This window comes from Prionailurus viverrinus, chromosome D2 (assembly GCF_022837055.1).
Source record: "Prionailurus viverrinus isolate Anna chromosome D2, UM_Priviv_1.0, whole genome shotgun sequence".
In the NCBI taxonomy this organism is placed as follows: domain Eukaryota; kingdom Metazoa; phylum Chordata; class Mammalia; order Carnivora; family Felidae; genus Prionailurus; species Prionailurus viverrinus.
The window spans coordinates 50,694,388-50,716,306 of record NC_062571.1 but is presented as its reverse complement, the minus strand read 5'-3'; the positions used below and the strand labels follow the sequence as shown (position 1 = coordinate 50,716,306).

The 21,919-nt window shown below is 41.6% G+C and overlaps 1 protein-coding gene and 1 pseudogene across 1 annotated transcript in view; both read left to right on the top strand.

Annotated features, from left to right (window-relative positions):
* Window positions 1-5,998: 5,998 nt before the first annotated feature.
* LOC125147897 (zinc finger protein 12-like) overlaps window positions 5,999-21,919 on the top strand; it is a 32,881-nt gene continuing 16,960 nt past the window's right edge. Inside the window, exons 1-5 of the mRNA XM_047825317.1 lie at window positions 5,999-6,169; window positions 12,438-12,496; window positions 14,957-15,177; window positions 19,905-19,992; window positions 20,112-20,233. Coding sequence (XP_047681273.1) covers window positions 20,138-20,233 — 96 coding nt within the window. The 5' untranslated portion in view covers window positions 5,999-6,169; window positions 12,438-12,496; window positions 14,957-15,177; window positions 19,905-19,992; window positions 20,112-20,137. The remainder of the gene's footprint in view (window positions 6,170-12,437; window positions 12,497-14,956; window positions 15,178-19,904; window positions 19,993-20,111; window positions 20,234-21,919) is intronic.
* On the top strand, window positions 15,702-16,766 carry LOC125147896 (RNA polymerase II subunit A C-terminal domain phosphatase SSU72-like; annotated as a pseudogene).

Genomic DNA, 21,919 nt, shown 5'->3' with positions numbered 1-21,919 from the left:
GAGATACAAAATCCTCCTCTCCCCTGTTATGTCCCACTCCCATTGAGAATCACTGCTGTAAATAATACCCTCATTTATACACCTAATTTATTTGAATTGATCATCACAGCACAGTCTGAAAGGCCTAGGAAGTGGGCTTCAGGTAGGAGAGGAATGGATGAATACAGATAAAAGCAGTTGGGGGTGCTTCTGGAGGAGGCCTGGGTGAAAGGAGAGATATCAAGGGGAATGTCCCAGGAGGCCTAATCCCTTCACCATGTACTCCAGGACTGAGGTGGCTGTATCACATTTGGCATGGCTGGGGATAAGCTACAGAGCAGTGGACTCAGACTGAGGGTGGGTCATTCAAGTTGGGCAGGCTATAGGCAGGGGCCCTTAGTCCCAATGCAGTTCCAGCTCTAACAGCATCATAGAAATGAAGACACTGGTGGCTAGGGTGATCCCCAAGGAGCTAGAGCCAGTAGTAGTGTGTAGATAGCAATTAGCAAAGACCTGGGCTGGAGTACCTTAACAGTAGTGAATGGCAGGAACTGTGGTTTGGCCTCATTTAGGAGAACTTGAGAGATACTCCCTGCACACTTGGAGAAATTTTTGGGGGGGGGTTAACTTTAAACAAGGACACCAAACAAAGGAAACAATCAACAAAACTCAAAGACAGCCTAGGGAATGGGAGAAGACTTTTGCAAATGACATATCTGATAAAGGGTTAGTATCCAAAATCTATAAAGAACTTATCCACCTCAACATCCATAAATAAATAAATAAATAAATAAATAAATAAATAAATAAATAAATAATCAAGTTAAGAAATGGGCAGCAGAAGACATGAATAGTCATTTTTCCAAAGAAGGCATCCAGATGGCTAACAGACACATGAAAAGATGCTCAACATCATTCCTCATTAGGGAAATACAGATCAAAACCACAATGAGATACCACCTCACACCATCAGAATGGCTAAAATTAACAACACAGGAAACAACAGATGTTGGCAAGGTTGCAGAGAAAGGGGAAACTTCTTGCACTGTTGGTGGGAATGCAAACTCATGTAGCCACTCTGGAACACAGTATGGAGGTTCCTCAAAAAGTTAAAAATAGAACTACCCTATGATTCAGCAATTACATCACTAAGTATTTACCAGAGGACACAAAAATATAGATTCGAAGCGGCACATGCACCCCGATGTTTATAGCAGCATTGTCAACAATAGCTAAACTATGGAGAGAGCCCAAACGTCCATCGACTGATGAATGGATAGAGAAGAGGTGGTATGTATGTACACACACACACACACACACACACACACACACACGCACTGGAATATTACTCAGCCATCACAAAGGATATAATCTTGCTATTTGCAACAATGTGGATGGAGTTAGAGTGTATTATGCTAAGCAAAATAAGTCAGAGAAATACAAATACCATATGGTTTCACTCATGTGTGGAATTTAGGAAACAAAACAGATGAACATATGGGAGCAGAAAAAAAAAGGGAGGGGGAAGCAAATCATAGAACAAACTGAGGGTTGATGGAGGGAGGTGGATGGGGGAAGGGCTAAATGGGTGATGGGGATTAAGGAGGGCACTTGTTATAATGATCACTGGGTGTTGTATGTAAGTGATGAATCACTGAATTCTACTCCTGAAACCAATATCCCACTGCATGTTAACTAACTAGAATTTAAATTAAAAAATTGGAAGAAAATAAATAAATAAAAAAGGACACCAATGGGGTGCTGTCAGTCATGTGCATGGGAGTAACAAGCTCATGAACTTCAGCTGTTAATCTAAAGAGACCACTTGTTAGTTCCTGGAAATATTCATGTGTAAGCTTAGCAAAAGCATTTTCAATACCAAAGAGCATCTGTTTTCCTGGATTTGCTGCTTGTTGTCATTCTCTGCGGACATCCAGCCTGTCCCACACTTTAGAGTTATTGAGCCCTGGGAAGTGCAGAGATCTCTCCCAGAATAGGGAAGGACGGGACAGAGACATGGTATTAGGTTATAAGACACTCTAGTGGCCATGATCTGTGGAGATTGTCCAACACACCTCACACAAACACATCACATAATCCAGAGATTTATTTTACATCAATGAGCTCTGCTTTCTGGGTGCAAAAGATATATAGCAATACCAGGAAGAGTTGCCTGATGAAGAATCAGGCAATCATCCAACAATTATTTACCTTTAATATTTCTCACTCTGGGAGAATTGGCAACACACAGGATTCTTCCCCAAACACAAGCACTTTAAGATATCATTCTTGTTAAAACTAACAAATCTCTTGTTTTAGTGATAAAGAAGTTGGGCAGATGGCTTCTATTTGACTCTGATGCCTACTCTCAATGATATAAAGTTTACTTCCCCTGTAATTCCTGTAGAATTTTAGTAGAAACCCAAAATCCTATCAGATATTTCTCTGAATTCCTTGGGGACTTGTAATCTTGTGGATTAGGGGTCCCCACCAAGAAATGTAAGGAGCTTCTAGAAGCTGGAAAAGGTACAAGAACGATTGTCCTCTAGAGCCTCTGGGAGCGGTGTGGCTGTGCCAACACCTTGATTTCAGTCCACTGAAACCCATTTCAGTCTTCTGACCTCAAGAACTATAAGACAATAAATTTGTATGGTTTTAAGCTACCAACTTTGTGGTAGTCAGTTACAGCCACAATGGGAAATCAATACATCCTCCCCCAAAGCAAATACAAAAATGAGAAAACAGTAACATTGTTTCTTTATTTTTTTCCTTTTAAAAATATTACTTGGTGTGCAATGCCTTTTAATAAAATGTCATAATCAAAGGTGATTGCTAGTGATGATCTCTCAAATAATGTAGCAACCTTTTCATGTTTTCTTTGATGCAACTAAATCAATACCAGCAAATGACTGAATAAATAGTGCTTCAAACCAGATGGCATAAAACAAGAGAACTGCTTAGCACAATTGAACAAATTACATTCCAAACTTCTTTATGGAGAAAGCTGACCTTTAATTGACTCTGTTCTTGTTTTGCTGTTTTTTCTCACTAGGTTGTTAGCTGCATTAGGTTTGGGGAAAATGTCTGCTTTCTTCACTGAAGTTAATTAACTTCAGTTAACTTGAGGTAGACCACATCTGTCCATTCCTAGTTCCTAGAAGAATGTGCTGACCCTCCTGACATCTTATGACCACAAGATATGGTTTAGATCCATGTGTTCATTTCCAAACCCAACGAATCAAGATTACCTAAATAACAAGAATCTCAATCCCACTCCCTAAGTGTGCCTAATTATAGAAGTAGGCTATAAAACTCTCCGAGCAAAATGAAAGCACAGAAAGGGAGAGTAGAACTACCCAATGGAACAAAAGAAGGGGGACCATGGCCAGGCCGACCCACTATGGAAGCCTAAATGCACTTAAAGGAAAGAGTGGCTATTAGACAAAACTTTTTCTTCCTGGAGGTGAGAACCTAAGCCATTAGAACCTCTTAGACCTGTCCCTTGACAGAACTACCTGATGGCTGGGGATTTCTCAGACATACACCATCTCACTTATTTTAGGGCAATGTGTGCTGCGTACAAGAGCATAAAGCTCCATCACAGAACAATCTTTATTGCCAGATAGAAGGCCAGTGAGACATTTTTTCCTGAGATTCCTTTCACTCCTTCCCAGCTGGGGCACAATGAAAAATATTAAGACATTTCACCTTCATTTGCTCTTGTGTTCACAAGACACAGTGGCAAAAGCCACCTGGAATCACACTGGTTTCAATATTGAACTTGCGGCCCGCTGTGTGATCATAAGCCGGTTGGTCCACCATTTTTTTAAGGTTGTTTGCTTGTCTGTTTGTTTGTTTATTGTAATCTCTACACCCAACATGGGGCTCAAATTCACAACCCTGATACCAAGAGTTGCATGCTCTTCTCTCTGAGCCAGCCAGGCACCGTGGTTCACTTTTCTAAGCTACTAAGCTATTCAGTAACTGTGGGTGCTATTTTCATGACGTATGATACGTCCCTCCATCTGTGCAGTGGGAAGTCTGCGCTAACCTCCAGCTGCAACCCTTCCCCATTATGATTTGGGGGATTATGTCACGTCTCTGACTGTGAAGCCGCTAAGGCAGAGCACTCTGCTGTGATCCTCAGGCCAGGGCAGCCTAGATCTTCCCACCTTAGGGCCCAAGTCAGGAAGCCCTGGGCACGCCCATACATGGAGACTGGCAAAGCCTCTTAGATGGCAAGCATCCAGCCCTTCCCTTGGAGGGACTGACTTGTGTGGGGGAGAAGAAATTTTGGAACAGGGATCACTTCTCAGCTCTCTCCTCGTTCTGTATCAGATGGGATGTTTCTAGCAGACCAATTGAATTTTCAGGTGAAAACATTTTCTGCAAGGCACCATCTCTGACCTAACTCTGAAATAAAGGCATGGAAATGTCAGCAAATACTGAAATAAAGGCTGGAAGGGCTGTTTGCACTAAGAGCAGTATGGCTTTGGAATTTTTTGCGCAATAATATTGCACATAAAAATTATTTTTCAATTGAAGTAGTTGACATATTGTATTAGTTTCAGGAGTAAAACATAGTGATTCAACATTTATCTACGTTATGTAATGATCGCCACAGTCAGTCTATACCATCTGTCATCATACAAAGTTGTTATAATATTATTGATTATATTCCCTGTGCTGTACTTTATATCCACATAATTTATTTGTTTTATAACCGAGGGATTTAACATCCTCATCCCCTTCACCTATTGGCACCTAGTGACAGTGTGCCACAGAAACAGAGCAAGTGTTACCTTGTGATCACTGTGAATTTGGCAGCAGTCCTGGTTCTGTGGAGCTCTGACTTAGCTGATTAGGTATGCAGAATATTACCCACTGTGTCTTTGGCATAAGCACACCCACAAACTACACAGGACAGCAGCATTAAGGAGAGAGAAAACAGCCATTATAAATGGGTCTGTGTGTATGTGTGTGTGTATTTACAAGTAGGAAAGAGCAATGAAAACTAAACAGGGAAATTCACTTTGGACGGATAGGGTTTCTACTTGAAGAAATGAAACTTACGCATAGAACTATGAGTCCAATATCAGAATTCCAGGATCACTTCTGTGTTGGATTGACAAACTGGGTGAGTCAAACTCTAGGAGTTCCCTTATCAGTTAAATAAAGTGGTTAGCTTTGGATAGTGGTTTGCAGCCCTGACTGCAAACTAGAAAACTCCTTGAGAATCTTTAAAGAGGAGAGGAGAGGAGAGGAGAGAGAAGAGAGAAGAGAAGAAAAAGGAGAAGAAAAAACTGACATGTGAGCTAGTCTCTAGTCCAGGGAATCAGAATCTCTGGCAGTGAGGACCAGGGATCAGAATTATCAGTAATTTATTTTATTATTTTTAAAGTTTATTTATTTATTTTGAGAGAGCATGCAAGCAGGGGAGAGGCAGAGAGAGAGAGGGAGAGAGAGAGAATCTCAAGCAGGCTCCACACTGTCAGTGCGAGCCCGATGTGGGGCTCAAACTTACAAACCATGAGATAGTGACCTAAGCCAAAATCAAGAGTCAGTCGCTTAACCGACTGAGCCACCGTGGCACCCCAAAGATATTTTCTAATTGCAATTGAAGTTTAGAATTCTACATTGGGCTGAAAAGCATCAGTTCCACTACTCATGTCATTGTCATAGCTCTGTGAAGCCCTCAGATGTTTAGGGAGCCTGCAGTTCAAACATGTTGCTGGCTTGTCGGAGGTAGCCTTCATTGCCATTAGCTCCTTATTTTTTAAAAAATCAGCAAGCCACGGACGATCATTAGTTATATGCATGCTGCTGTTTTGGTACCTGTGTATGACATATTTCCTCTTCTCAAGTGACTTGCTATCTAGGCGGAGAGACAGATTCATAAGCATTTATTCAAATGCAGTATATGTTGGTTGCCCTAGGTACAGAAAAAACCCTTCTTCAATTAACTCTTGATCTTTTGGCTGAAGCATTTGGCAGAATCATAGTCCTGCTGGCTCTCTATTTACAGAATACTCCCAAAGGAATATTCTCTGCTAAGGGAGGTTGAAGGTTTGAAGCGACTCGTGCAATGTGCAGTGATGCTGGCAGCACATACTAAAGTTTCCAGAAGGCCCTGGCCTGGGACCACCAAACCAGATCTGTATGTCAAGTCACAGTAATCCTGCAGAAGCAGGTAAGAGGGAATATGTGTCTGTGAAAGTGCCGGCTGACAACCAACTTGGTATTCTAGAAATAGGAATATATAATATATATAATAGGGCCTATTAGATAATAGGGCCCAGTATTTGGTATATGTCCTTAATGTCCACTCGAGCATGAGTTTGTTTCAGGTGTCTTGGTAGTCGTAGCTCCTGAAGGTCATCAACTGTTCAATGGCCTGTAGGTGAGATCTAGGTCCTTACATTTCCAGGCAAATACCATCTGGGAACAGAATAGACTCAGAGAAGCAAAGGTACAGAGCTAGATCATACCCATTCCCTCTCAGGGATCAGGTACCCTCTATGGTGCCAAAATTGGAAGCAAAATTGGATGTTTTTCAGCAGGTGAAGGGATGAATAAACTGTGGTACCTCCATACAATGGAGTATTATTCAGCAGTTAAATGGTCTATCAAGCTACAAAGACCCGAAGGAACATTAAGTGCATATTGCTACATGAAAGAAGCATCTGAAAGGGCTACACATGGTATAATTCAAACTATATGACATTCTGGAGAAGGCCAAACTATAGAAATAATTAAAAGGTCAGTCCTTGCCAGAGGTTTAGGGGGCGTGGTCGAGGTGGAGCACAGGGCATTTTTGGGCAGTGAAACTCTTCTTATGATAGTGTAATGGTAGGTACTTGATGTTATGTACAATACAAAGAATGAACTGTACTGGAAACTATGGACTTTAGGAATAATGTATTGATATTTATTGGTTCATCAACTGGAACTAATATACCACACAAATGCAAGATGTTAGTGTAACAGCACTCCAACAGGTCTTAAGGATTAACTTGCTTCAGGTTAACTCTCCTTACTTGCTGACCTAAATCCCTTGATCTTCAACAGAACTAATTTTCTTTGAGATTTGCAGACCACTGTCCTCGAGGAATGAAGAACCAGAACTTTTCCCAGGCCCAAAAAACCAGCAAGTCTGTCAGGCTGACTCAGCTTTAGGATTAGCCCGGCAATTTTTTTAGTAAAATGTTTTTCTTTTTTTGGTCACACAAATGATTTTACTGACTTCCCTTTGTGTATCCATAGACATTGCCTTCCTTTGCAGAAAGAACAGAGTACTCCTGCACATAATAAAACAAGAACCAGACTCCCTCTCACAACCCCCAAGTACTAGGATAACTTTTGTAGCTGACATCATGGAATCTGCACATAATCAAGAAATGTTGCAGGCCGCTACACTCCCTTTGCTGATTAACTACCCTAAACCCCTTTAAAAACCCCTGAGCCAGGCAGAAACCTCAGAGTACCTTCTCCCGAGGTTGCTGGCCTCCTGAATCTTTTATTCTCAAATTCCTTTCCAATCAAAAACTCATCTCTTTTTCTTTCTTTCTTTCTTTTCTTTTAGAGGGAGAGAGCACACAAGCAGGGGAGAGGGGCAGAGGGATTGAGAGAGAGAGAATCTTAAGCAGGCTCCAAGCTGGGTGTGGAGCCCAAATGTGGGGCTTGATCCCACGATCCTGGGATCGTGACCTGAGCCAAAATCAAGAGTTGGGCTCAACTGACTGAGCCACCCTGGTGCCCCCAAAACTTGTCTCTTGAGTAATGGCCTTTCTAGGGACTGGCAGCCAAACTTGGGTTCCATAACATTAATAATAAGGAAACTGTAGGAGGGATGAGGGTGTGGAGGAAGCAGGTATATTAGAACTCTGTACTTCCTGTGCATTTTTTCTACAAGCCTAAAAGTGCTCTAAAAATAAAATGTATTAAGTGAAAAAGAAAAAAAAACCTATTGCAGTAAGGGAGGGTGATTACTGCAATGGAAGAGGGTGATGATGGCAATAGGGAAGCAGCTCTGAAGATCTGCAAATGTCTGAAAGAGTAGTCACAAATTTGTGTGTAAGTACACAAATCACACACACACACACATATATACTTGTGTGTGTGTGTGTGTGTGTGTGTGTGTGTGTGTGTATTTACAAATAGGAAAGAGTTCATAGAGTAGGCAGTTAGAGCTGGAGACAAAGGTAGGGATAAATAGATGACACATTAGAAGACTGAGGGCACAACATCCTGACTTGTGGCTTTTAACATCCTGGCTTTAAGGATTCTAACACCCCAGACTGAAGAACCAAGAGTCACCCTCAACCTCTGCCCCAGGGTAACCTATGGTTTCATTATCATATATTTACATTGTGGTTTCAACCCACCCCTACCCAAATGGGGGAAGATGGCCAGGATAGTTCCTGCAAGAACCTTGTAGGGTCCAAAACTCTGCCTCCCAACTGGCAGGAGTCCCTTAGACGAATAGACACAACTTCTGTCAGAGACTGCCCTAACTATGACCCATAACCTCTGCAAACACAAAAAGAAAAGATACCCTTAATCCCCCTGGGGTTGCCACTTCGGGGGCTGCCCAGTCTCCTCCCTTTTTGAGAGTGTACTGTCCTTAAACTGCTTTGGGTTTGCTACTTTCCTGTCTTCATTGGAGTGCTGATCCTCAGGTAAATCTTTCCTGGGTAATCCAAGAACCCACATCTCCATTCACACAATGCAGACTCCCACTGGTAGCAGAGAAATGAAAACTAAAGAGGGAAACTCATTCTTTTAATGGAGGTGTAAACAAGGCTAGAAAGAACTGGGTGTCAGGAGCAGGGAGTAGGTGGCAAGATCAGGAAACAACTTTCCTTATTGTCAGCCAAGTTTTGAGAGGGATTGTTTGGCATTCCTATACTTGTCAAACCTTAGTAGGAAGTCAAATTTCAGGATGGTGTGGGGGAGAATAGAAATTTAGTTAAGTTAAATTTGCAGGTATTTTGTTCTAATTAGTCATGGAGACAAATTGTTCAGCTGATCATTTATGAGACATAGAATGGGAATTTTAGGTTGTGTGTCTGCTTTTGTAGCAGGTAAACGGGTCGGCGAGTTTTATTTAAGTAATATGGGAAAAGGTGGTTCTTTGCAGTTTAACAAAAGACTACAAAAGAAATTGAAATAGACATGTATGTTACTCAAGGCCCTGGACCCAAGTGGGAAGGTCAAGACAGGCTGCAGAGAGAGAGAGAGAAGGAGGCATCACCTGAGGCACAAGCTTTTATTGTGTTCTTTGAATAAAATGTCTTGGGACTCCCGGAGTAAAGCTGGATTCAAACCAAAAAGAGCAGGCGGCAAGGGGGGAGTTTGGTAAACACCCTCAAAAGTGCGGGAGCAAAGACTTATGGGAAATGTAGTTTTCACTCTGGTGTTGGCTTTCCGGGCTGACTCTGCGCGTGCTCACTGCCTCCGGGTCTGTAAATCTTTCCCCCAGGGTACACCTTCTCCTGGGTGGCGCTTCTCGGATCACCGAGTCTTTGCGCTCCCTAGGGTCCAGTGCGACAGGACAGGGGAGTTTGGGGTTGGCCGAAGGCAGACGAGCGTCCGCAGTGCTCGGGAGCCGGCGGGTCTAGGGTTGTGTGGGGACCCCGCGGCGGGACCTCTGGCACTTGAGCCCCGCCAAGGGCGGGTCGGGGCAGCCTCATCCTGGAGGAGGGATGACCGGGCCAGGGCTCCTCTCTCAGCGGAAAGGGCCGGCTTCGCGCGGGGACGCGGGGACGCGGGGACGCGGGGACGCGGGGACGCGGGGACGCGGGGACGCGGGGACGCGGGGACGCGGGGACGCGGGGACGCGGGGACGCGGGGACGCGGGGAGGCGGGGGCGCGGGGGGCGCGCGTCCTGGGAGGTTGCGCGCGTCCGTGCGCAAAGGCTGCTGCTGCAGCAGGGGGCGCGGGCAGCCGCGGGCGGAGCTCGGTTCTAGTTACTGAGCAATCCTGGCAAAGACTTTCAGTTTTCTGCAGAATGAGAATGTTTTTATACCTGACCCACGCGATTGTTCTGCGCTGCTAATGTCTATGCTAGATATACATAGATTTTCGCCATCAAAGGCTCTCACGGCCATATTTGAGGTAAGCTTAACTGTCTCCATGTTAAGAGAACAGTAAACCAGGCTCAGAGGTGAAGTGCCAAGACCACACAGCAGCGGTGGGAATCTAGTTTTCAATCCATTTTTCTGCACGTCTCATGTTCCTTCTAATAAACTGCCTTGCCTAAAACCCAGCATTGTTATTCACAGCACTGATAATGTCTGATACTGTAGTATCAGGAAAATAATTATGAGGTAAATGGGGACTGCATAATGTCTTGGCCTTGGGTTTCTGGGATATTTGATTATTCTTCTTATTCTTCTGAGCGCCTGCGTCAGGTAGCACAATTTCTGGGTCCGGTCTGCCCTGTCTAGCTTTTGTCTTTGGAGAACTTCATTTGAGTTTGTTGATGGCCAAAGCTCTTGATTCTTGGGGAAAGTATGTATTAGAGTCAGGTTGGGAGCCCTGTTTGAAAGTTCCAACTAAATTTAATTTGTCCCCACTGCCCAGGTCCCATCTCTTTTGGAGCAAAACAGCTCTTGTACTTTTTAAAATTTTTAAGAAATGTTTATTTATTTTTGAGAGAGAGAAAGCGAGCACGCCACGGGGTGGGCAGAGAGAGAGGGGGACAGAGAATCCAAAGCAGGCTCCACACCGACAACAGTGAGCCCCATGTGGGGCTCAAACCCACAAACGTGGAGGCTTAACCAACAGAGCCACCCAGGGGCTCCTGGAGCAAAACAGCTCTTGAGGTGAGATGTGGGAAACAAAGGCAGAAGGAAATGGCAGATAAAATTGAATTTCCTTATAACCTGCAGCCCACTGACACATACTTGAGGCTGGCAGAGTAAAATGTTTCTCCAGGAACTTCCTACTGTCTTCTTTAGCATATGAAAATCTCATTGGAAACTTCCCCTTGATTTTACCTCCCCTAACTCCCAAGTATGTAACCAATGTCTCTTTATGGTCCCAGGGCAGCTCTTTCTGCCAATGGGTCCTATCTCCATGCTTTAATAAAATCACCTTTTTGCACCAAAGATGTCTTCAAGAATTCTTTCTTGGCCGTCAACTCTGGATCACCCCCAAAACCTTATCACCCAGGAACCCCACCTGGAAAATCACCCCTTGATCTGAGACCTCTCACCAGAGGCTCAAAACAGAAACAGAAGAGGCCCAGGAAAGACTATATCCTCAGACTGCCAGGACAGAAGTAATTCTTGGTCCTTCTACAGAATGAGCAATGCTTGGGTGATGTCACCATAACCAGAAATCATTGCAGGCTGTCCACTGATCAGCTTTAAGAATTGAAATAAAGCTGGCAACATGAGCAAAGGGTAGGCAGCACAGCAGAGGGTACCTCACAGGAAGTTTGTGAGGACACAGTTCAGGGAAAGGAATCACCGGCCACAGGAGAAATTGACCTTGTTCACCCTCATCAGCCATACTCCCTTCACTGCACTTGCTCTACAACCTAGAGGGTGCATCATTCTGTTCTGATAGTAAAAAATCAAATAACTAATGTATAAAGAGTTTGAAGATTTTAAAATTTTGTCTGTATTTAAGAGGTGGAAAAAAAAGGGCCTAGAAGATAAGGGAGTGACTTGTCTAGAGTAACATAATTTATTAGTGGCATGCCCAGGGAACTCCTTGCTGTCTATCCTTAACAATGATGTCACATCAATTTTTTTTAATGTTTATTTTTGAGAGAGAGAGAGAGAGAGAGACAAAGAGACAGAGCACAAGTGAAGGAAGGGCAGAGAGAGAGAGAGGGACAGAATCCAAAGCAGGCTCCAGGCTCCGAATTTAGCACAGATCCCAACGCAGGGCTTGAACCCCCCAATGACAAAATCATGTACCTGAGCCCAAGTTGGATGCTTTACCCACTGAGCCACCCAGGCGCCCCTCAAATTTCTAATGAAAAGATCCTTTTGAGAAACCATAACCAAGTTAGAATAAACAAAGTACCCCTGCACTTTCCAGGGGGATGCTGATGAGGATTTTGTAACTCAAGGGCCAGACACTTTCCCTGGGAATGCAGAGAAATAAAGGCAATGTCTTCCTGTGTTGTTCTTTGTTTGATTAGTCCTTGGTTGTTACTATTTATTTATTTTAGTCACTATAGGGGGGAAGGTAAATTCTTTTTAGCAGGAAGTTAGTAGGAAATGTTTATATTCACCTAATGAAAAATTGCATTCTGAGCTGTGACGGGTCAGAGTCTGCATAGACAATGGGTACTCCTCCATCAGCTCTGCCCTGCCCTTAGGGTTGAAGCTCATGGCCCAAGGGGGCTTTGTATGTAGCTGCTGTGTGAAGCTTGCTAGGCAGATAATTCTGCTCGGCTCACCCGGTTGCATAGGACCTCATTTTCTTTCCTTCTTTCCCAGCTGTACCTTTACAGTTCTCTTCAGTTTTCCAAGAGCAGCAGGAAATGACTGAATCACAGGTAAGCTGTTTATTCCTGCTTTGTTTTGCAGTGGATTTTGTGAGGTGTGTAAGGGAACAGAAATTAAAATAGAAAAACAGAAATAGATGAAAATCAACATCAGATTAACTGTAGACTATCAGGTCAAGAGTTGAGCAGTCAGCATATAGATATATGCTGGTCCTGTAAAGTCCCAGAATTATCAAAGTTGAACAGCAAGTTTGCCGTTCTGATCTTTCTGACAGCAAAGGAGAACCAGAAAAACGAGTCTCTTAGGGCACTAACACACTGGCACTGCGGTTAGAAATTATCAGAGACTGGGGGTTCAGCAACAAGCACTTATTTCTCGTATTCTAGAGTCTGGGAAGTCCAAGATCAAGGTGCCAACACATTTGATTCTTTACTGAGGACTCTCATCCAGTTTGCCCATGGCCCTCCTCTCATTGTATCTTCACATGGTGGAGAGAGGATAGAGGGCCAGCTCTCTCGTGTAGTTTCTTCTAAGGGCACTAATGTCATCAGGGCTCCATACTAATGACCCACTTACCTCCAAAAGGTCCCATCACCAACTAAAATCACACTGGGGATTAGGGCTTCAACATGTGAAGTTTGGTGGGGGGACACAAGCGTTCAGTTCATAACAGAGTTTGAGGACACAATTTTTTTTTTTTAATTTTTGAATTTTTTTTTTTAACGTTTATTTATTTTCGAGACAGAGAGAGACAGAGCATGAATGCGGGAGGGTCAGAGAGAGAGGGAGACACAGAATCCGAAACAGGCCCCAGGCTCTGAGCTGTCAGCACAGAGCCCGACGCGGGGCTCAAACTCACGGACCGTGAGATCATGACCTGAGCTGAAGTCAGACCCTTAACCGACCAAGCCACCCAGGTGCCCCGAGGACACAATTTTCTAATGGTCTTGTTTGGTCCAGCGGTGTAGAATATCTGGAAGACAGCTGAATGGTTGACATGCCCTTCAAATGGCTCTGCATAAATATTTCCCCCACCTAGACTGTAGCACTGTAGTATTTGTGACTGTACTTAACCGCTACTTACTTGCCTGTTCCTGGCATTGTCAGACTTTAGATTTATTGTCAATCTAACTTCTGAGAAAAACTCACCATTTTATTTGCATTTCTGAGATTGCTGATGATCTTGTACATCATATATCTATTGGCTTTTCATTGCTTTTGTGAATGATTTCATTTTTAATCATCTCTTATGTATTAATTTTAAAGAATACTTTATGTATTTTGGACAATAATTCTTTGTCTGTTACATTTGTTGTGAATGTTTTCTCCAAGTCTGTCCCTTGACCTTTACCTCTAGAGTGCCTCTGGCCTTATTAGAGTTTTATATTTTTCCATAGGCCAGTCTTTTTAACTTTTCTGTTTTCTTTTTGAATTTTAAAATTCTTCCCTAACTTAAGATAAGGATATTTTAAAATTTTTGCTTAATTAATATTAGTACTATTAAAAATATTTAAGCCTCGAGTCAATCTGGGAATTGTTATTGTAGATAATACGAGGAGGGAATCTAGTTTTATCTTTTAACACATAAAGCACCAATTCTTTATTAATGTTTTTCTCAATGAATTATAATGGCACATCTATCCAGTATATTACCGTGTCTGCACACATCTGTTGCTGGACATTCTAATTCATTGCATTAGTCCTTAATTCATTCTTCTTTAGGTTCATCATGTTCTTTCTTACACCTTTTTCAGTCTTGCTTCATGAAACCTGGCATCCTTACCTTGTGCCTGATTTTTCAAAGATAACTCAAGAAGTGTTAGCCAATGCTGGAATGGTCTTTGTGGGTTTTCGGTACACACCAATTATCCCATTAAAGAAGTTTCTTCCTACAGCCTAAGTTTTGAATGTCCATGATGCTTAGTGGTTTTTCTATCTGCCTTAAGGATAGATTTGATTACTATTTAGATTGAACTTCTTGGTTCCATTTTGGACACGTTTAAAAAATTTTTTATTTATTTTGAGAGCGAGAGAAAGCGTGAACAGGGGAGGGGCAGAAAGAGAAGGACAGAGAGAATCCTAAGCAGGCTCCACGCTGTCAGTGCGGAGTTGGGCGCGGGGCTCGATCTCACAAAGTGTGAGATCATGACCTGAGCCAAAATCAAGAGTTGGACACTTAACCGAATGAGCCACTTAGGCGCCCCTTAATTAGTTTAATTTTTATCATTCTGAGAGTTCTTTATATACTGGATATAGACTGTTGTCAGATATATAATTTACAGATATTTTCTCCCATTCTTTGGATTGTCTTTTCACCTTCTTGGTAATGTTTTTTGAGGCATAAAATTTAATGATTTTGTTGATGTCCAATTTATCTTTTCTTTAGTTGCTCATGCTTTGTCGTATCCATGAAACCATTGCCTAATCCAAAATCTTAAAGATTTAACCATGTGTTTTCTTCAAAGTAACAATTTTTGTCTTAAACTCTCTTTTACCTGATATTAATATAGCCTTCCCAGCTGTCTTTTGGTGACTGCGTCGAGCAGAATGCCGCTCGCAAGTTGCCAATGCCAAGACTGACCATGATGGAGATAGCAAACATCATCATTATGCCAGTGTACAGGAATAAAAATTTAAATACTCCTGCCACTGCATCTTGGTTTTAGAGTTACCAAGGAAGACACAATGGAGTCAAGCATTGGATGGAACAGTGCTTTTATACACTTAAGAGGTAAAGCAAGATCAGTTCTGATAATATGCGATTGGACCCCCAAAGCTAGTGGGTGCCTCCAGCATCTGATGCAGGGCAGTTGGCCTATGCACACACCTCTTATGCCACAGCAGGAGTCCAACCCTACTACTGTCGAATCCAGAATACTGAAAGCTGAGGTTGTGCCAGAGGGGCATTTAGTATATGCTTAATCAGAACAGAGGAGCAATTAAATAAAAGATATTCTGACAAGGTGAATGGCTTATATAGGCTGTGTGGTCTCTTTATCTCTTGGTAAGGAAGGTTCCAGACCCAAGGCTCATTCTTATGTAGCTGAGTGGGGGTTGAAAGACCGTACACGTGAGACTGTCTTTCTCATCATGGTGTATCTTTGTCCATCCTTTTTTCTGTTTATGTCTTTGGATCTCAAGTGAGTCTCTTTCAGACATTATTTATTAGTGAGTCTCTTTCAGACACTATTTATCACGTTTTTGTTTGTTTTTTTATCCAGTATGATATCCACTATACCCTTTAATTAGAGTGTTTAAGCAATTTACATTTAGTGTAATTCCTGATAGAGCAGGATTAGGTCTGTTGTTTTCTTATTTGTGGTCTACAGCTTTTTTGTTCCTCTATTCCTCCATTACTGCCTTCTTTTCTGTTCAATAGATATCTTTTAGTGTACCATTTTAATTCCCTTGTCATTTCTTTTGCTATGTTTAGTTATTTTCTTGATGGTTGCCCTGGGATTTACAATTAACATCTTAGTTTTTAACAATCAGGTTTGGATTGGCTTGCACAGAAGTGCCATGGCTGGGTGGGAGTCCCTGAATGGGTGTGTTGTGGTCAGTGTAGTCACCAGTATGCCATCGTTCCTGCTGTCTGTGGCAGTGGTGTGCTCGAGCAACCAGAACCGGAGCATGGAGATGCATGACATTCTCAGCAAACGGAGATTCAGCTTCTGGTCCTTTGGAACAGGAACTCATGTTAAGCTCCCAGGACCGGCACTTGACAAGCCAAAAGTTTACAATTTCAAAACTACATATGACCAGATGTACCACAATCTCCTTAGGAAGGACAAAGAACTCTATATGCAGAATGGCATTTTACATCTGTTGGATAGAAATAAGAGGATCAAGCCCTGGCCAGAAAGGTTTCAGAGCTGCAGAGACTGTTTGATCTGATTCTCACCTGTGAAGAGAGAGTGTACAGTCAGGTGGTGGAAGATCTGAATTCCAAAGAGCAAGACACCTGCCAGTCAGTGCATGTAACCAATGTGGACATCCAGGACAACCATAAAGAGGCCACCCTGGACGCATTCCTTATCTGTGAGTTGTGCCATTGCATTCAGCACACGGAGGATATAGAGAATGGGACTGATGAGCTGCTGTAGGAGTTGGAGGAGAAGAGCAGCAGAGCCTTACTGCACACGGTCTGCTCCTACTGACTAGCCTGGCCACTCTCCTGAAGACATCTTTTTGAGCTTCCTTTTGTTAATACTTTTTCCTTTCTGATATTTGGTTTTACTTGTATCTATTCTGCTGGTGGTGGGTAGTAATACCCAGTTAACTGTACGTGTGAAATGAAAGGTACACATAAACGCCAGATTAAAAACAATCGAGTTTTTTCTATTCCTCTTCTACTTGTGAGTGGAGAATTGACTATAAGGTTTTTTTTTTCTTTAACCAGGAAAGTAAACAATGATTTACAGTACATTTCACCTATTAAAAAAATCAAATTTGGATTAATATCAACTTAATTTCAATAGCATATAAACACTTAATATGCTATATAGTTCTATTCGTATATAGCTCTATTCATCCCTTTACCCCTCCTTTGTGCTTTTATTGTCCTGTAGATCTTCACGTATTGTGTGCCATCAACACAGATTTATATTTTTTTTCTTTGCAAAGTGTCTTTTAAATCAGGTAGGAGGGGCGCCTGGGTGGCGCAGTCGGTTAAGCGTCCGACTTCAGCCAGGTCACGATCTCGCGGTCCGTGAGTTCGAGCCCCGCGTCAGGCTCTGGGCTGATGGCTCAGAGCCTGGAGCCTGTTTCCAATTCTGTGTCTCCCTCTCTCTCTGCCCCTCCCCCATTCATGCTCTGTCTCTCTCTGTCGCAAAAATAAACAGATGTTGAAAAAAAAATTAAAAAAAAAATCAGGTAGGAGACACAAAGAATTACAGAATACATTCATTTATGCTATTTTTTACTCACATAGTATTACCTTTACCAGTGTTCTTTGTTTCTTCATGTGGATTTGTGATGCTGTCTAATGTCCTTTTATTTCAGCCGGAAGAACTCCTTTTAGTACCTTTTGTGAGGCAGAGATGGTGGCAATGAATTCTCTCAGTTTTTGTTTATCCGGGTATTTTTAAAATTTCTCCTCCATTTTTCTTTCTTTCTTTCTTTCTTTCTTTCTTTCTTTCTTTCTTTCTTTCTTTCTTAATGTTCATTTATTTTTGAGAGAGAGAGAGACAGAGGGTGAGCAGTGGAGGGGCAGAGAGGGAGACACAGAATCTGAAGCAGGCTCCAGGCTCTGAGCTGTCAGCACAGAGCCCAACGTGGGGCTTGAACTAACGAACCACAAGATCATGACCTGAGCCAAAGTCAGGTGCTTAACCGACTGAGCCACCCAGGCTTCCCTCTCCTCCATTTTTCAAGGATAGTTTAGGTTGATAGTCTTTTTCTTCCTACTGCATTCTTGCCTCTGTGATTTCTGAAGCAAAACTAGCTGTTAATCTTATTGAAGATCCATTGTACACAATGAGTTGTTTTCGTCTTGCTGCTTTCAAGATTCTGTCTCTCACCTTTAACAGATTATGATGTGTGTGGTTAATTGATTTCTTTTAACTTTTATTTGTAGTTTGTTTAGCTTTGTGGGTGTATAGATTCATACCTTATGTCAAATTTGGGAAGATGTTGGCCATTATTTCTTCAGCTATTGTTTCTGTCCCTTCCTCTTTTCTCTTTCTGGGTCTCCCATTATGCATATATATTTTCTTCATTTAACCATTTTTTAAATTGTTTATATTTTAGTTAGTTAATATACAGTGCATTATTGGCTTCAGAAGTAGAATTCAGTGATTCATCACTTATATAACAACATCCAGTGCTTATCACAACAAGTGCCTTTCTTAATACCCATCCCCCATGTAGCCCATTTCCCACCCCCCTCTCTCCATCAACCCTGAGTTTGTTCTCTATTGTTAAGAGTCTCTTGTGGTTTGTTCCCCTTTCTTCTCTTTTTCTCTCTCTTCCCATACATTCATCTGTTTTGTTTCTTAAATTCCACATATGAGTGAAGTTATATGGTATTTGTTTTTCTCTGGTCGACTTATTTTGCTTAGCATAATGCATTCTGGCTCCATCTGTGTTGTTGCAAATGGCAAAATTTCTTTTTTTGAAGGCTAAGTAATATTCCATTATATATATATATATATATATATATATATATATATATACACACATACATACACACACCACCTCTTTTTTATTCATTCATCAGTCTATGGACAATTGGGCTCTCTCCATAGTTTGGCTATTGTTGATTAATGCTGCTATAAACATCAGGGTGCATGTACCCCTTTGAATCTGTATTTTTGTATCCTTTGGGTAAATACCTAATAGTGCAATTGCAGGATCATAGGGTAGTTCTATTTTTAATTTTTTATGCATTATGCATATGCATATGCATTATGCATATGTTTGAATACTTGATGTCCCACAGGTCTCTGAGGCTCTGTTCAACATTTTTCATTGTTTTCTTTCTGTTCTTCAGACTGGATAAATTCAGTTGACCTGTTCTGTCTTCAATGAAGTTTGTTCATTATTTCTTCTGCCACATCAAATCTTGTGTCCTTCTAATGAATTTCTAATTTCTGGTTATTGTACTTTTCATCTCTAGAATATCTTTTTGTTTTTTTTTAATAATTTTTATCTCTTTATTGATATTGTCTACATAGTAAGACATTGTTCTATTACTTTCCTTTAGTTCTTTAGATGTGGTTACCCTTTAGTTGTTTGAACATACTTAAAATAGCTGATTTAAAGTCTTTTGTCTAGCAAGTCTAGTATCTGCACTTCCTTAGGGACAATTTGTATCAATTGTTTTTTTCCTCCATTGTGTCAGATACTATTCCTTGTTTCTTTGCTTGTCTCATAATTTTTGTTGAAAATTAGACATTTTAAATAATATTACTTGGCAGCTTTCAGAGTCTCCCCTCCCCAGTGTTTGTTGTTATCGCTGTCATTGTTATGTTGTTTAGTGAGTTTTCTAAACTGATTGCGTAAAGTCTGTATTCTTTATCATGTGGTGTGGCCACTGAAATCTCTACTCAGTAGGCTAGTCAGCTAATGATTTACCAGATTTCCTCAAATGCTTGGAGTTAATAAGTCTCCTGGTCTGTGCCTAGGTGCTCTCTGTGCATTGGTGGCACACACCTTCAACACTCAGATGTGCTGTTGACAACTCTGCCTTAGTCTTTACTTCTGCATGTACAGAGCTTCAAGGTCAGCTGAGAATAAGAGCTTAGGGTCTTCTTAGGTCTTTCCTGAGCATGTGCATGTCCCTGGGCATGTATGTGGCTTTCTAGATTCCTAGGAATATGTTGAAGCTTTCAAAGTTCCTATGGGCATTATGAGATTTTCCTTTTTTAGCTTTTAAATTAGCCTCTTGCTTGCTCCAACTGTTATTCACCACCTCAGGTGGCTGCGAAGTTAATAACTTTCCTCTAATTCTTTTCCAAGCACGTCCCCTGGGGAAAAGGCTGTTTGTACTGTGGAAGCTCCAAGCTAGCTTAAAGACAGTAGAGTCTTACAAGGAACCATCAGACAGGTAAATAATGACAGTTCTCTGGGGATGAGGCTTTGAAAGAGCTCTATCCCTCTTCTGCTCTCTCTGGTGGCTGCCTTGTTGCTGCTTTTCACTGTGATTACAAGCTGTTTGTTTTTAAGCCTCCCGTGGAGCTGGATGGTAAAGGATGCAAATGGAGCAAGTTAAAATGCCACAAACCTCACAAACCTCAAACCAGCAGTGCTTATTGAATGAATGCTCCCTGGATTTATGCAAGACTTTGGTTAGTTTCAAACTTTAAAAAAAGCTGATTCTTAGAATTTTTGCTAGTTTTCTTATTTAGTTTATGGAGGAATTTTTGGAAGTCCTGACTCTGCTTCTTATTACTTTTGCTTCTCATCGTGTATAGCTGCATGGTTTCCACTGTATGTATTTGTCATCGATTTTTTAAATTAAACAATTATTGATTTATTTTGATCGAATGAGAAAGAGAGAGACAAAGAGAGAGAGAGTGTGTACGAGCAAGGAGAGGCAGAGAGAGTGGGAGAGAGAGAATCCCAAGCACACTCTGCATTGCTAACACAGAGCCTGACATGGGGCTTGATCCCATGAACCATGAGATCATGACCTGAGCCAAAATCAAGAGTTGGGCACTCAACTGACTGAGCCACCCAGGTGCCTCTATCATTGATTATTTAACCAGTTTGCTGTTGAAGAATATGTATGTATAGTTTTTTGCTGATACTAGCAATGTTTCATTGAATAACCTTATGTAAATGTAATTTCGTATGTGTGAAACTTAAGGAAAAATTTTCTAGAATTAGAATAACTGGGTCTGGGGCGCCTGGGTGGCGCAGTCGGTTGGGCGTCCGACTTCAGCCAGGTCATGATCTCGCGGTCCGTGAGTTCGAGCCCCGCGTCGGGCTCTGGGCTGATGGCTCAGAGCCTGGAGCCTGTTTCCAATTCTGTGTCTCCCTTTCTCTCTGCCCCTCCCCCATTCATGCTCTGTCTCTCTCTGTTCCAAAAATAAATAAACGTTGAAAAAAAAAAAAAGTTTAGAATAACTGGGTCTTAGGTCAAAATTAGGCCGTCTCATAATTTTCATAGATACTACAAAATTGCCCTGAACAGTGGTTGTATCATTTTGTACTTCTGCTGGAAGTCAGTTTTATCCCTTAGTTCTTTAGCTGTCAACTGAGCATTGCTTTTAGCTAGGCAATATTTTATGTGTTCAGGATACTGTCAGTGGTGTGCAGGTAAATGTTTAACAACTAGTTCTCTTAGGAGAATCCCACCCCCTGGTTTGTCGTGTTTTCTAATTCTGTAGTGTTAATGCACCACACCATAGCCATTTGTAGTGACATGGGGTTGGGGAGAGATATACATGTCAACACTTTAAATACTTTTTTTAAGTTTATTTTTTTATTTTGAGAGAGAGCGAGCGAGAGAGAGAGAGAGCATGCACAAGCAGGGGAGGGTTAATAACACACCAAGATTAATTTCTTAATTTTAGTAAATATATATGTTAATTAAGATCTTAACATTGGGAAAACTGGGTGAAGGGTATGCAAGAACTCTACAATATATACAACTTTTCACGGAGTCTAAAATTATTTAAAAATAAAAAGTTAAGAACTGCAAAGAAATCTTTAACTTAGTAGATCTGTTATTGGTACTGGATTGGTACTATAATTTCTAAAACTACTTTGTATCAGTTCAATGGGTAAATATATTGAAGTGCTTAGAAACCAGGTTATATTAGAAGGGAATTACAGATATTGAATGGGAAAATGTTGTTGGATATGAATTGGAGGAATCGATATCCACTCATGATATTTTAAAAAATGAATATTTTTTTGCTCTGGCTTCTGAAAGGGCCTAGAAGCACTAGCCCATCTGTTGCATACCTAATAGCCAAATCTTGGTTTCCAAATACTCTTTTTTCCACTGAAAGAAATCTAACTCTGGA